This window comes from Beta vulgaris, chromosome 1 (genome assembly GCF_026745355.1).
Source record: "Beta vulgaris subsp. vulgaris cultivar EL10 chromosome 1, EL10.2, whole genome shotgun sequence".
NCBI classification, from domain to species: domain Eukaryota; kingdom Viridiplantae; phylum Streptophyta; class Magnoliopsida; order Caryophyllales; family Amaranthaceae; genus Beta; species Beta vulgaris.
In genome coordinates, this window is record NC_079202.1 from 11,195,151 (window position 1) to 11,210,843 (window position 15,693).

The window sequence follows — 15,693 nt, forward strand, 5'->3', positions numbered from 1 at the left end:
GTACACGTAACGGGGGCTAATTTAACTTTAAAGCAGTGTTCATTCCTGGCACGGCTTTCAGAAAGTTAATCACTATTTTTCTGTCAGTTTTAATTCCTACCCAACTTATATAAATAACCGTCAAATCAACAAAGTAAAAGAATAAGAGTCAATTGCCAAATTCCCGCAATTCTATAAACTATTTATGTTTTGATAATTAAATCTTTAAACTATTAGTCAACCAATAAATATAAATAGCTGGTCAAATCAGCCCAACAAAATAACCAACAACTAATGTTCAATTGTCAGAACATTTATCCCCTTGATCGAATTGATATTAGGAGGGAACTTTGATGGGTTTAATTTGTGATGAAAATCAAACGGTCTAGGAAAAAGGTCTCCCTCATCTCTCTTCTAACGGTTTCCTTTTTGTAATTGTTAGTAATAAATGCAATTTTTAGAACCTAGGGTTTGCTAGTACGTTAAGTTCAAGTTCAACAATAAATGCAAAATTGTAATCTTTAAATGAGAAAGGTAAGCAATAAAAAGAGACAAAGATTTAACGTGGTTCGGTCAATCTTGACCTACATCCACAAGCAAGAACCTTGGAGTTTTCTTTAGCCTCTCTAATGGAGGAATTACAATAGAGAAGAAGAAGAGAGAGAGGAGAGAGAGAAAGAGTTATTTTGTGGCTAATTTGAATCTTACATTACCAAATGACTTTAGGATGCCTTATATATGGCCTCCTAAAGTTTACACAATCTCCCAAAACCTAAAACATTAAATCCGGAAAAATCCGGATTAAAATCACAAAATTCCCGCAAAACAGAGCGAGCCGCCCGCCTGGGCCAGACAGCTCGCCCAGTGCACGCAAATAAGTACATGCACCCTAGTGCATGTAGAGCATGGTGCACCCTTTTTTAAACTACGTCGTTTTATCATTTTTCGAGTCTATAATTTTTAAAAATTATTGTTATTTGTTTCCTTAAATTTTGCAAGTAAAGATTCCTTTTTCAAATTTAAATTTAAAAGGTGTATGTTCTTTTACCTTAAGTGTAGATGTTCATTTACTATATGTTCTTTTCATTATAACATTTGTCCTTTTATAAATATAGATTTACACGTTCTTTAATTATAAGCTGTGTGTTATTTCTTAAAGTAGAAAAGTTGTTGAAAAAAATTCGTGTTCTTTTATATTAATTGCATGTTCTTTTTGGATGCACAATGAGCATTGTGCACCTTAGTCCATAATCCACGCTTTGCCCGGTGCAGGGATTTGGCCAAGTTTCTGCCATCGAGGCAGAATGTACAGGAAACCGCAGGCCCGCCTGAGCCACCTTGAGCCCGCCCAGGCTGATCTGCCCGCCCGGTCCCTACACGTGCCCGCCAGGGCTGCTGTGCCAGACCGGGTTTTCTTCGTTCGTCCGGGCTGTGTTGCGCGAGGCTTCAAATCACTTCTCCTCCTTTGTCTTCACCGAGAAATCAAGGCATACTTATAACAGTAATTGATAAGGAACACCAGTTTGACTTACATGTTGCCAAATACACAACTTTAATTGTTGATGAGTTTAATCATCTAATACAAAGATTATGAGAAACTAATATTTTCGAAACATACATTCAGACATCCGATAAACATTTTTCGTAATAATATTTTTTTAATACCTTTGTTTTTTGTAATTTTCACTTTATTTTTCGGAGTGTACCTTTATGCTCTTCTCAGTATTTTGCCCTCGCTCACAACAAATATCTCATCTCATGTGACTCCATTGGCTCAAGGTCCACCATTAATTTTTACTTCCTACGGCTTCTTCTACGTATGTGTTACTAGAATTTATTAATTTCAATATTTTAAGATGAATCTTTGTGTCGATCAATAATTAGTTATTATAAAAATTATCTAAAAAAAAATTAGTTATTATAAATCCTTGATTCTTTAAGATAATTATTTTGTCTATACACAAACTTAAGATTGCCCTCCGATACCCCTTTGTGAATGCAACAGTATAATTATCATAAATATCTATACACACTTTGAATCAGTAATATCTTAAATTTTCAATTTGTTAAAAGTTATAATGATTGACATTGTGATAGTACATATCTGAGTTAAATCTATCAACATTTTATATACCAACATTTAGATCATATACTTCCTTGGTTCTGTTTTAAATGAAACGTTTGTTTTTTCACGCAACCCAATGCACTTCTTTAATCATTAATATCATTAGTTGTGCATACATAAAAATATATAAAAGTTATAATTTGATAGTATGAATCGAAACGAATCTAACAAGATCCTGTAGGAATATATAAGTACTATAAAGCAGAAGTTCATGAATCAAATTCATAAGCACTTAAATCAGGATTTTCAATTTTTCACTCTTCAAGGGGCCAAGACACCTATCCTATCTCATATAGGAGGACTTTTCCAATCTTGTAGTAACCAATACTCCCACTCAACTTTTAGCACAACCTGAATGATGCCTTTATAGTCCCCTTTTACGGCATGACGTTTGACAGTATCAAAGCTATACTAATCATTGTGGTAGTAATGTTCTACTCATGTCTCAGGAATCTACTAATATAATTTCGAAGTTATAAAACTTCTAAGTAGGTCAAGTTCGACTATGTATCAACTATACATGTCCATATGATTGATTAAACATCTCTATGTTTCCATAGCCCATGAAACGGCGCTATCAATCAATCTTATATGCTAATCCCTTTAATAAGTCATTTATGTCCAGTTTAATGACTTAGATTAGGAACTTTAATATTCTATGAATTCTGTTCACTTATGGTGTTTCATTCATCAAATCACATATTTGACAAAACCATAGAATTCAAGATATATTTTGGACATTTTATTTAATACCAAACCAAAATTAAATAAGACAAAATTTATTATCATAAACATAAATAGCAAAACCATGTCTTTACATTGAATAAGTTTCTCTAAACCTAGTACAATCTAAAGCCACTCTAACATTTGCTTCAAGCCTATAGCCCTAGCGTGACACTCATGCTTGGGTTGAGGTAGGGTTTAGTTAGCGGATCAGCCACGTTCTCATCCGTATGAACTTTGCAGATTCTGACATCCTTCCTGTCAACTATCTCTCGAATGAGGTGATACTTCCTCATCACATGCTTGGACTTGTTATGTGACCTTGGCTCTTTTGCTTGCGCAATAGCACCATTGTTGTCACAAAACAACTCAATTCCTTCCAGAACACTAGGTACGATATCCAGCTCTGTCAAGAATTCTTTATCCAAACTGCTTCCTTAGCTGCTTCAACTGCTGCTAAATATTCTGATTCTGTCGTAGAGTCTGCTACAGTGCTTTGCTTTGAGCTCTTCCAGCTCACTGCTCCTCCATTCAGACGAAAGACATACCCTGACTGAGAGCGGTAGTCATCTCTGTCGGTTTGGAAGCTTGCATCCGTGTAACCTTCAACAACCAACTCACTTTGTCCCCCATATACTAAGAACATGCCTTTAGTCCTCCTTAAGTACTTAAGGATGCTCTTAGCTGCAGTCCAGTGTGCTTCTCCTGGATTTGCTTGGAACCTGCTCACATGCTCAAGGCATATGCAACATCAGGTCGAGTACTTATCATGGCATACATATAGACCCTATAGCCGAAGCATAAGGAATGCTACTCATTCGCTTTAACTCATCAGGCTCAGTCGGGCACTGACTCTTGCTAAGCGATATGCCATGTGACATGGGAACGAAACCTCTCTTCGAGTTTTCCATGTTGAACCTTGTAAGAACCTTATCAATATAAGTTTCTTGACTTAGCCCAATCATCCTTCGAGACCTATCTCTATGGATTTTGATTCCCAGTATGTACTCAGCTTCTCCAAGGTCCTTCATAGAGAAACAACTTTTAACCATTCCTTGACTGACTCAAGCATTGGTATGTCGTTTCCCATGATTAGTATGTCATCTACATACAGAACCAAGAAGACTAAGCTGCTCCCACTAAACTTCTTGTAAACACAAGACTCTTCTTCGCTTTTGATGAAACCAAATTGTTTGATTGCCTCATCAAACCGAAGATTCCAGCTCCGAGATGCCTGCTTCAATCCATAAATGGATCTCTGAAGCTTGCAAACCCTTTTAGGATTTTCTGGATCTTCAAAACCTTCAGGTTGTGTCATGTACACATCCTCATTCAAGAACCCATTCAAGAATGCGGTTTTGACATCCATCTGCCAAATTTCGTAATCGAAAAATGCAGCAATCGCTAAAAGTATCCGAATTGATTTAAGCATTGCTACTGGAGAAAAGGTCTCATCATAGTCTATACCATGAACTTGTCTGAATCCTTTTGCAACCAGTCTTGCTTTGTAGACATAGACATTTCCATCTTTGTCTGTTTTCAATTTGAACACCCACTTGCATCCAATAGGGTTAACCCCACAGGCAAGTCAACCAGTGTCCAAACTTTATTCTCAGACATGGAGTCTAACTCGGATTTCATGGCCTCAAGCCATTTCTCAGAGTCTGGGCTCGTCAAAGCTTGTTTGTAGGTAGTAGGTTCTGAATTTTCCAAAATCATAATTTCAGAATTCCAGTCATTAGGAAATCAACCAACCTTTTGTTTGGAATCCTTGGTCTACTAGACCTACGCGGGGTCTGAGCATCAAGAGAAACGTTCTCTTCAACAGTTTGAAGATTTTCGCTTGATTCAACTTCGAATGGGACGGTAGGAGGTTCATGCGTTGAATACGTTATCTCCTCAACATGACTTTCGTCTTGTTGGGCCGTCTCTGACATGGTGTGAGCCACGTCCAGTTGTTGCTCATCTCGAATTTCTTCGAGTGTTATTTTACTCCCACTTGTCTTTCTAGAAACAAATTCCTTTTCAAGAAAGACACCATCACGAGCAACAAACACTTTGTTCTCTTGACGGTTATAGAAGTAATAACCCCTTGTCTCTTTTGGATACCCCACAAAGAGACATTTATCTGACTTGGGTGCGAGTTTGTCTGATAGTAACCGCTTTACATAGACCTCGCATCCCCAGATTTTAAGAAAAGACAAGTTTGGAGGTTTTCCATTCCATAACTCATATGGAGTCTTTTCTACAGCCTTTGACGGGCTCCTATTTAGTGTGTGTGCAGCAGTTTCGAGAGCGTATCCCCAAAAAGAAATCGGTAGATCAGCAAGACTCATCATAGATCGAACCATATCTAGTAATGTTCGATTCCTCCTTTCAGATACACCATTTAACTGTGGTGTTCCTGGTGGAGTTAATTGTGAAAGAATTCCACAATCCTTTAGATGATCATCAAACTCTTGGCTCAAATATTCACCACCACGATCGGATCGTAGTGCTTTTATTGTCTTACCAAGTTGATTCTGTACTTCATTTTGGAACTCTTTGAATCTATCAAAAGATTCCGACTTATGTTTCATAAGTAAATATAGCCATATCTACTCAAATCATCAGTGAAGGTGATGAAGTAATTAAACCCTCCCCTTGCCTTTGTGCTCATAGGACCACATACATCTGTATGTATGAGTCCTAAAAGATCGCTGGCCCTTTCACCTTTTCCAGTAAATGGTGATTTTGTCATCTTACCCATTAAGCATGATTCACATACATCAAATGATTCGAAATCAAATGATGGAATTATACCGTCCTTTTGTAACTTGTGAATGCGCTTTTGGTTTATATGACCCATTCGGCAATGCCAAATATAGGTTAGGTTAGAATCATTTGATTTCTTTTTCTTGCTATCTATGTTATAGACTTGTAATGATTTATCAAGCACATATAAACCATTTATCAAATTAGCTCTGGCATAGAACATATTATTGTAAGAAATGGAACAACATTTGTTCTTTATTTCAAAGCAAAAACCTTCAGAATCCAAAACTGAAACCGAAATTATGTTCTTAGTTATTGTAGGAACGAAATAACAATTATTTAATTCTAAAATAAGCCCAGATGGCAAGTGTAGACTATAGCTCCCGACGGCAAGTGCAGCAACTCGTGCTCCATTTCCAACGCGTAGCTCTACCTCGCCTTTTGCCAACTTCCTACTTCTTTTTAGTCCCTGCACATCATTAACTATGTGAGAACCACAACCGGTATCAAATACCCATAAAGAAGTAGAAGTCAAATTGATTTCTATAACATATATACCTGAAGTAGAAGCCCCAGACTTCTTTATTTCCTCCAAGTATATCGGGCAGTTCCTCTTCCAGTGTCCAATCTTGTGACAGTGGAAGCACTTGCTTTCCGCAGCAACCTTGGGCTTGGCGGTTGGCTTAGGTTTTTCAGCGACAGTGGCAACTTGCTTGCCTTTGTCCTTCTTTCCTGCCCATTTCTTTTTGAAACCCTTTCCCTTTTGAACCAACAGAACCTCTTTCTTTGGTTCAACCTTAGGGATGTTCCTTTCAGCATTGACCAACAATCCATGCAGCTCTTGCAAAGTCTTTTCAGACTCATTCATATTGTAGGTCATTCTGAACTGATTAAAACTTTCAGGTAGTGAGTGGAGAATGATGTCAGTAGCCAACTCGAGCCTATAAGGGAACCCAAGTCTTTCCATGTTTTCGAAAAGACCCATCATTTCGAACACATGGGGGCCAACAGCTTGACCCGGCTTCAAGTGACATTCAAGGATCTCCCTGTTAGTCTCATACCGCTCAACTCGGGCCTGAGTTTTAAACATGGCCCGCAGCTCTTGCATGATCGTGTAGGCATCCTTGGTTTCGAACCTCTTTTGGAGGTTCGGCTCCATGGCTGCTACCATCAAACAAGTGATTGGTATAGACTTATCACTAGCCTGTTTTGCACGACGTTTTTCAGCGTCAGTTGATTCATCAGTTATTACAGGAAGCGGGGTATCTAAGACGTCCTCTCGACCCTCAAACCTCAGAACGAGTCTTAAGGTCCTTTCCCAATTAAGGAAATTTTCACCATTCAGTCTGTCCTTTTCCAGAAAAGGACGAATGTTGAAACCGGAGTTGTTGTTGTTGTTATTAGACATGATATCTACAGACAGAAAAATAAGGCAAAGTTCAATTTTATGTTTATAAAGCAACCTAAAACATGTAAAAGGTTTCTAGGTTGACCACCTATTCAAAATTAAAGTCCCCTATGAATAAGTTTTTTTTTTTACAAGATCCTATCAACATGTAACACTAAGCAGACGGAGGCCTTATCTAACGTTACATTATCAAGGTAAGTAAACTCTTTTACTAATTATAACACTTTATAACTCTTGTTTAGATGGATAAACATCGCATGTTTAACTATCTCTTGCTTCAAAATTCAAAACGCTTTTGATAATTTTGTTAAGGACAACCAAACTAAGTTGTAAAATTCGCAATTTTACCTTATATCCCAAAATTAATGATAACACCCTGCGGAGGCATGACCTATTACTATTAATTAAGGGTTTTATAAGTACTTTATGTTTGGAAAAGCAAACCTTAATATTTACGGGGCCTAAGTTTATTATGTTGTTATGAATTAGTGAACTCTAGCGCATCAACAACCAACATACAATAAACTTATAAGCATTTTAAAGAATAATAAAATGCGAAAATAAAATGATCTAGTATGGCCCCTAATCCTAAGAACTAAGCATCAATGGCTCCTTCTTGGACTCTTCATGGATCTCCATCCACCTTTTCCATGGGCCTTCTCTTGATGGACTCTTCTTTGGATTACATAAGTATCAAAAATAATTTACATAATAACTAAATTAAATAAATTACAAAAATACTTAACGATACGCAGATCGTATTTAAAATTACAAGAATACATCACGATACGCAGATCGTATTTTCTATCTTAATTTGGGCCATACTAGTCATACATAGCAAATATATCATATATAAAAGCCACATAATAATATCACTATTATACTTGCCAATCAATTAAAATATCAAATATTCTTAATTAAAGCAAGAAGATAAAATTTTAAGTAATATCTAATCACCTAAAGATTCTATCCCTTAAAACTAGCCTAATTAATTTTAATTAGATTAAAAAATCAGATTATGGATTGAAATTTATGACCAAGTCAATAATTAACATAATTGAAATTTACTTATCTTTCTCAAAAATCTGTTTTCAAAATAAAACTTCCAAAAGATAAAATAAAAAAAAAAAATGCTGCTGCCCAGTTTTTAGCACGTTCTTTTCAAAATTTTTATTTTTTTTTTTTTTTATTTTAAAACTTGAAAACCGTGAACTAGTTCACGTATTAGCCAACAACGCAAAACCCAGCGACTACCGGCGACCTTCAGGCAGCCTCACTGGCGACCTTCAGGCCACCTCACCGGCGACTCGCCGTTCTTTCGCGAACCGACCAGACGCCGGCATCCAGCAACTGCAGCGAGCAGCACTGCTTCGCACGTCAAACGTGCGTCGTGCTGCCGCCACGACCCATATCCGACGCGACTGCTGGTGGCCAGCCTCGCGTCGCACTTCCCCGAGATCTCACCGGCAGACCACAGACAACGGAGCAGCCACTGCTCCTGTTCTTTTTTTTCCTTCAATTTTCTGTTTTTCAAATCTTTTATTTTCTTTTCTTAAAGGATATTAAAATTACAACCTCTTGTAAATTTAATTAGGTGATCTTGATTAAATTAAACACAACTTTTTATGCTTAATACAGAAAATTAAATTTTAAAATCTCTATTTTAATTAATTTTCAGATTTATTCATATAATTAATCACTAATTCATATAAAACACCTTTTACATGAATTTATCTTCATACATAAACGATTTTAAGCATGAAAATTTATTAATAATATGAATTTATTTTCGAAATTTAGAGATCTAAAATCAGAATTTTATAAATTTCGAAAATTAGGGTTTAGGAGGTTAAAAATTTCGGCTATTAAATATTGAGAAAGAAAGTAATTAAAACTCTTTTTAACATATTTCAATTAATTATTCAATCCATAATTTAATTCATCCCCTTAATCAAATTAAAATTAATCATACATAAATTAAACTGTATAACCAAAATTCTATATGCAAGAGGCTAAAACTGATACCACTGTAGGAATATATAAGTACTATAAAGCGGAATTTCATGAATCAAATTCATAAGCACTTAAATCAGGATCACATGCATATACAATTAAGTATCACATACAAGTTTAGAAATAACCTTTGTAGCGTGATTTCCACAAAGCTTGAAGAACCCGGATTGAGAATCTCAGATGTGATTCCTCTACTTAGTCCACCAACCCAGATCAACACTCCACCAATGCTAGTTGGTAAGGAAGAAAACTTATTCTTTGGTTTCTTGGAGTATAATGTGACTTTTAAGAGAGACAATAGGAGAGAGAAAATAATAAGAGAATAAACTCATAGTTTTCTTTTCTGCCTAACCCAAATATATAAAAGTATTTAGGTCAGATTTCTCTCCCCTTTTCCTATCTCTTGGCCGGCCACCCTAGGTCCCTCTTGTGCTCTAGGTTTCTTTTGTTGATCCAAGTTTAATGTGTGACCTTGTAGGATCCGTTATATTGGGCTTCAGGTTTATTTATTTACTAATTCGAAGTTCTATAGCTTTCTCTAGCAAGACGTATAGACGACCCAATATAACGAACTTATTATCTCTATAATATGATCCATTATACATTAGTAATTGCATTTAAGTCGAGGACATAAATCCTTCAGATCCCACCTAGCTATGTTTTTCTTTATATAATGGCGATAAATTGGAGTCAAAATTGATCAGTGAATTTTGTCATTTTACCTAATGTTTCATTTAAAACAGAACGGCGGACATATATAAAATGTTAGTGAGGATGTACATAATGCAAAAACAGTAGTATTATATTTATTTGGAAACAGGGAGTATATCAATAATTTCGCTCAAATTATCTTGTCTTTCTAGTGAGGTGTTTCAGAAGAGTACAACCCAACTGCGGGATGGGTCAGGACTCAGGACTCAGGCAGGTAGGCTCATAGAAGCTGGTAAGGTAGGAAAGCAAGAGTACAGTATCATACTTCATACGTCCACAAAAACATACTAAAACGTAATTATCCCCTCTTCTATTTATTATGTATAACACCTACATCTTTATTATTGATAAATAAGCTATGATTTCTGCAAGCGTGGTACGCGAGATTTTAGTGTAACTTGGTGATTTAGCCATCTAAATACGTTGTCTAGGATTGCCCTGATAAAAGGGTGGTGCTGTAGACAGTAGACTTGTAGCAGAAAAACTAAGATACCACGGATGCACATCTCGTTATTGCTGGGTTAGATTTTAGTTGAGTAGTCGGGTTGGGTCATCCCTAGACACGCATGTGTTACGGAGGTTATATAGATTATAGCCCCATGTATGTAGTGTTTGCCTGGTTGGGGAACTTTATGGTAGCAAGCTTACATAGACCAAAAGTTCCCTTGTCTTAGGGAATACCATTAGCTTGAAGAAAAACACAAACTCCCCCGTCCCATAATCTCTATTCTATAAGGCAACACATGGGGGACACCAAAAAATAGAAAAAGGAAAAATAAATAAAAATAGAGGATAACTAACCGTTTCATTTAAATGAAGGGGGGTAGGACATTAAAATATCAGTTTTTTGAGAAAATAGAATGTAAAGACAATTATTCTACCCAATTAAATTTATTTTCTACTTCATTTGTTATCACACGTTATCGCACGCATTATGTGCATGTAAGACTAGTAGTTCTCTTATACGATTTTCGGTGTCTCAAAATATTGTTTCCATGTCTCTAGTTTCCATTTTTGAACATCACTTTTTACTACTCCCTCTGTCCCATAATATAATGCCTAATTCATTTTTGGTGGGTCATTTTTTAAAATCTTTGTCCAAATATTCTCATTTGTTTATATAAAAAAACATATTCATGTGGGATCTTGTTAGATTCATCTGAATGTGTAGTTTCATAATATCAACTTTTTATACTTTTTTATTAATATGGAATTGAAGATATTAAAGGTCAAAGTTACGTCTTGAAAACCGTGTAAAAAAGAAACAAACAATATATTATGGGACGAATGGAGTATTTCTCTCCGCCTTTTCACATGGGTTTTTGATACCTTCCTTTAATGTTCTTTCAATCTCATTGGTTGGGTATAATAAAACACTTTTTTTTTTACTTTCTGTCTTATTCTTTCACATGCCCACCATTTAATGTTCCGTTTTTTTTCATTTTTTATAACAATACTTCCAAAAAAATACAACAACTCCCAATATAAGTACATAATTTCCTTAATTTATGTGCCCAAAGTAAAACGGGAACTGTAAAATGAGACGGATGAAGTAGAAATCAAAAAACAAAATTCATCAATCTAGTCAAAGAAGCACCATAAAAGGAAGTTTCCAACTCAAATAGCCACCAATAAAACAAAAGCTACATGAAAATATGCAACTCGCATTCATGAAATTCAATAGTAATGGAGCAGGAGTACCAACTAAAGAGGTAAATTATAGTGATAAAAGTAATGAGTAGCTTTCGCGGAATTTAGATAATTTAAAATTCTAAGAGAATCAACAATGGAGAGGATTTCATCTCCTTTTAGCTTTCTCTCTCCTAAAAAAGGAGCTCCTCTTCATTGTAGACCAAAGCAAGAGGATCCTTTTAGCAAGAGGATGGAAGAAAATCCTCAATCTGTAGAGGAAATGGTGTCTCGGCCAGCATGCAGAAAAGGAGGATGAAACGCAACTCCTTTCCCATTGTTTTGCTTTGACGAAAATTGTTGAATTTCTGTTTTTTTTCTACAATGGGCCCACTTAATAGTTGTTTAAGTTTTGGTTGGACATTGTTTTTCTCAAACAGTCACTAATTTTAACGACTATAAAAATAATTTAGGTTCAAAATTTTATATAAAAAAATATGCTATTTGACATGCTTTATTTTTCTCTATAAATAGTGTCCAAATTTACCATAGTTTGACACAATTATTTTTTACCACATTTCTCTCTTTCTTTACTTACTCTCTAACAATCAATTCATTCCCTCTTTAAAAGTTCAACAATTATGGATGACAATGATCAAAATTACAGAAATAATCCAAACGCCAAAATGATCCAAACTTCCACCACAATCCAAATAATATTCAGTTTGATTCAAGTATTTTTAACAACCCTCAATCAAGGCAAAATGATGTTCAAATAACACCACAAAATCCTCATTACTCTTCTTCAAAACAAAATGAACTTGATACTTCCCAAAATTTTCCAATGTTTCCCATGTCTCAACATTTTGGTGGTGAACCAATTGAGCATTTTCCATGCGGGGATGGTAGTAGTAGTAGGACCCCAAATGAAGAAATAAGTAGAGCGCAACATCTAGAAGACATTGATGAAGTTGTTATTCAATTATTTCCCAAAAGAAGTACCAAAAAGGGGTCTCCGAAGGTGACTTTCAGTATAAAAGAAGATGGAGATGTGGGGAAAGGGACTAATCAATCAATGAAAGTTTTATGGAAAACTATTTTGAAACTTTATGAGGCTGCACGCCATACTAATTCAACTGAGTTGAATGAAAGAACTATAAAATCATTGCAAAATTGTTAGGATCACATTAATCACAATGTTTCAAGATGGATCGGTGTGTATGGCAAGTGTCTAAGAGACAAAAAAAAGTGGACAAACAGATGAAGATGTGGAGGACAACACTCATGAGAGTTATTCGAAATTGTATCATGATAATAGATTTAATTTAATGCATGCATGAAAAATCATGAAGACCAGAACAAAATGGCAACCCACTGGTGGCATTCAATGTTCATCAGAGAGTGGGGGAAGCTCTAAGTGGTCGGAACCAGATACACAGACTGGAGAAATTGGAAATGGTAGGTCGAATGGCCTAAAAAGGCAAAGAGGAAAGCAAAAGAAGCTGCTACTGTCAGTACCATAAACCTTGACTCTTTTCAAGCATCTTTAGAAGACATTAATGATAGAAGGAACAATATAGGAGAATAGATGCTAGAACTAATGAAGGAACGAAGTGAAGAGAAGAAAAGGGAAAAACAACAAGAGGCAAAGATGCGTATGTTAAGTATGTTGATGGCAAAACCCATTCTTGACGAAGATGACAAGGAATTGTACTTGAAACTTAAGGAGGCGTTTAAGAATATGTATGTGTTAAGGTGTGTAGATGTGTTGTAATATGTTAAAAATCTTAACGTTTGTTGTTGTTGTCAACCTTTTAAATTAGTGTAAGAAGTGTGTTAAGTATATTTCCAATTTTAGTATGTTAAGTATCTTATTGTTCGTGGGTTATTATAAACTTTTCAAGTTATTGGAAGTTTGTTGTTGAATTAATTATTTTGGTTTATCTTTATAGTTCAAATTATATTTTTTGTTGTTAAGCTAAATCGTATAATTTACTATTGGAGTACTTTACAATTTTTTCTTTTAAATTTGTCAAATCATGTCCTATAGCTAAATGATGGTGTATGTCCCCTACAACGTTTGGCATTATTTAGTCATATCAAATAATTTACTGATAGTGTAATATTATCTTTTACTTTCCAGTCAATTATCTGAAAAGTGTTCCCGAATCATTTAAGGAGTTATCCAATATTAACTTTTACTTTCTAGCCAATTATCTGAAAAGTATTCCTGAATCATTTCAAGAGTTGTCCGATATTAACTTTTACTTTCCAGCCAATTATCTGAAAAGTATTCCTTAATCATTTCAAGAGTTGTCCAATATTAACTTTTACTTTCCAGACAATTATCTGAAAAGTATTCCTTAATCATTTCAAGAGTTGTCCAATATTAACTTTTACTTTCCAGCCAATTATCTTAAAAGTGTTCCTGAATCATTTCAGGAGCTGTCCAAAATCTTATCTTCTGGATCATTCAAGATTTTTTCAAATATTGTGTGGTTAGAAAAAAAAGGCATGTAAAACATTAACATTCAAATTGTCTATATATTCTGAGATCTACTCAGCACTATCAACAAAACAATCTACTAAAAAGCTATTATCCTTCACTTACAAATTCATCTTCAAATATATCTAAATTGAAAATGGATTTTGACAATAATTTTTCTAGTTCAAGTGATGAAATATATGATAACATGATGTTGGATTGGGTTGAAAAGAGTAAGAGTTTGCGACTTACAGAGCAAGCAATAACTTATGATGTTGCCTCAACCATTAAACAAAACGTCTTAAATAGGTCAAGTAAGAAGACACATAGGAAAGTTGTTCCTAGAGATCGTGAGGGGGCTAACGAGAGATTAATTAGGGACTACTTCTGTAACCAGCTGTTGTATGATGAAGGCCAGTCTCGGCGAAGGTTTCACATGCGAAAGGAGGTTTTCCTTCGCATTGCTAATGCTTTGGCTGCAACTGACTCCTTCTTCAAACAGAGGCAAGATTCTACTGGGCGATTAGGGGCATCAACTCTACAAAAATGCACTGCGGCAATACGACAATTAGCATATGGTACTTTAGCTGACCAAGTTGACGAATATGTGAATTTGGGTGGAAGTACGGCAAGAGAATGTCTTACCCAATTTGTTAACGAGGTGACTGCTCAATTCTTGAGCGATTACCTAGGAAGGGCCCACTGATGAAGATCTTCATCGTCTTTTAAGTGAATGAGAACGTCATGGATTTCCCGGGATGATGGGAAGCATTGATTGCATGCATTGGCACTGGAAAAATTGTCTAGTTGGATGGAAAGCAATGTACCCAAGTAGAACTCGAACAACTACTATAATTTTAGAAGTTGTTGCTTCTAGAGATCTTTGGATTTGGCATGCATTTTTTGGGATGCATGAGTCGTGCAACGATATCAACGTACTACAACGTTCTCCTGTGTTTGATGATATTCTTAATGGTTGAGCACCAAACATCACTTATATAGTTCATGGAAACACCTATCATATGGCATACTATCTCATAGACGGGATATTTCCAAAGTGGGCAACATTTGTTGATGCCATAACTGCTCCTCAAACTCCTAAACAAACGATGTTCATCTAGAGAAAAGAGAATGCTAGAAAAGATCTGGAGCATGTATGTCTTTGGTGTGTTACAAGCTCGATTTGCAATAATACGTCAACCAGCACTAGCATGGAGTATCGACTTACTATGGAAAATCATTATGACATGTATTATCTTGCATAATATGATAGTGAAAGATGAATGAGATACCTATGCAAATTATCAAGACTCGAGTGAATTTGCCGAAGAACAACCTTCAACTCAAGGTGAATCATCCAACACTGTTGTTGAGCCATTTACCATCACGACAGGACATTATGAGGACAAAAACCTTCATAATTGTTTCACTCGGAGGGAAGATCTTCATGGTAGGAATATCCATATGTCTTTAAAGAACGATTTGGTCGATCACATATGGAACAAGTTTGGGGTTCGACATTGAATAGTAATATGTACCGTACTTCGGCTTTGTGTATTTTTAATATTTAAATATTGATGTATCGTTCATGTTCTTTTATTGTTCGTCAAATGCAATTTATGTTTTTTCATTAATTGTGTGAATTTATTTTACGGATTACAAACTTATATAACCGTTAGTAGTTAAAGATGGCATTAATTAATTTCAATTATACACAGATTAATAATGTGAAACATACCATTAAAACTATAATTATCAAAATAAGTTAGAGAATATATTGTGGGGTATGTGTAAAGTAAGAAAGAGGATGTGGAAGACGATCCTCTTTGTTGTAGAAAAATAGGTGGAGATGTTAAAAGGAAGAGG

General features: G+C 35.4%; 1 protein-coding gene across 1 annotated transcript; it reads left to right on the plus strand.

Annotated features, from left to right (window-relative positions):
- The first annotated feature begins 13,984 nt into the window (after nt 1-13,984).
- Nucleotides 13,985-14,533, plus strand: LOC104883881 (uncharacterized). Its single transcript, XM_010668450.1, has one exon. The coding sequence runs from the start codon at nt 13,985-13,987 to the stop codon at nt 14,531-14,533; it is 549 nt and encodes a 182-aa protein (XP_010666752.1).
- The last annotated feature ends 1,160 nt before the right edge of the window (nt 14,534-15,693 follow it).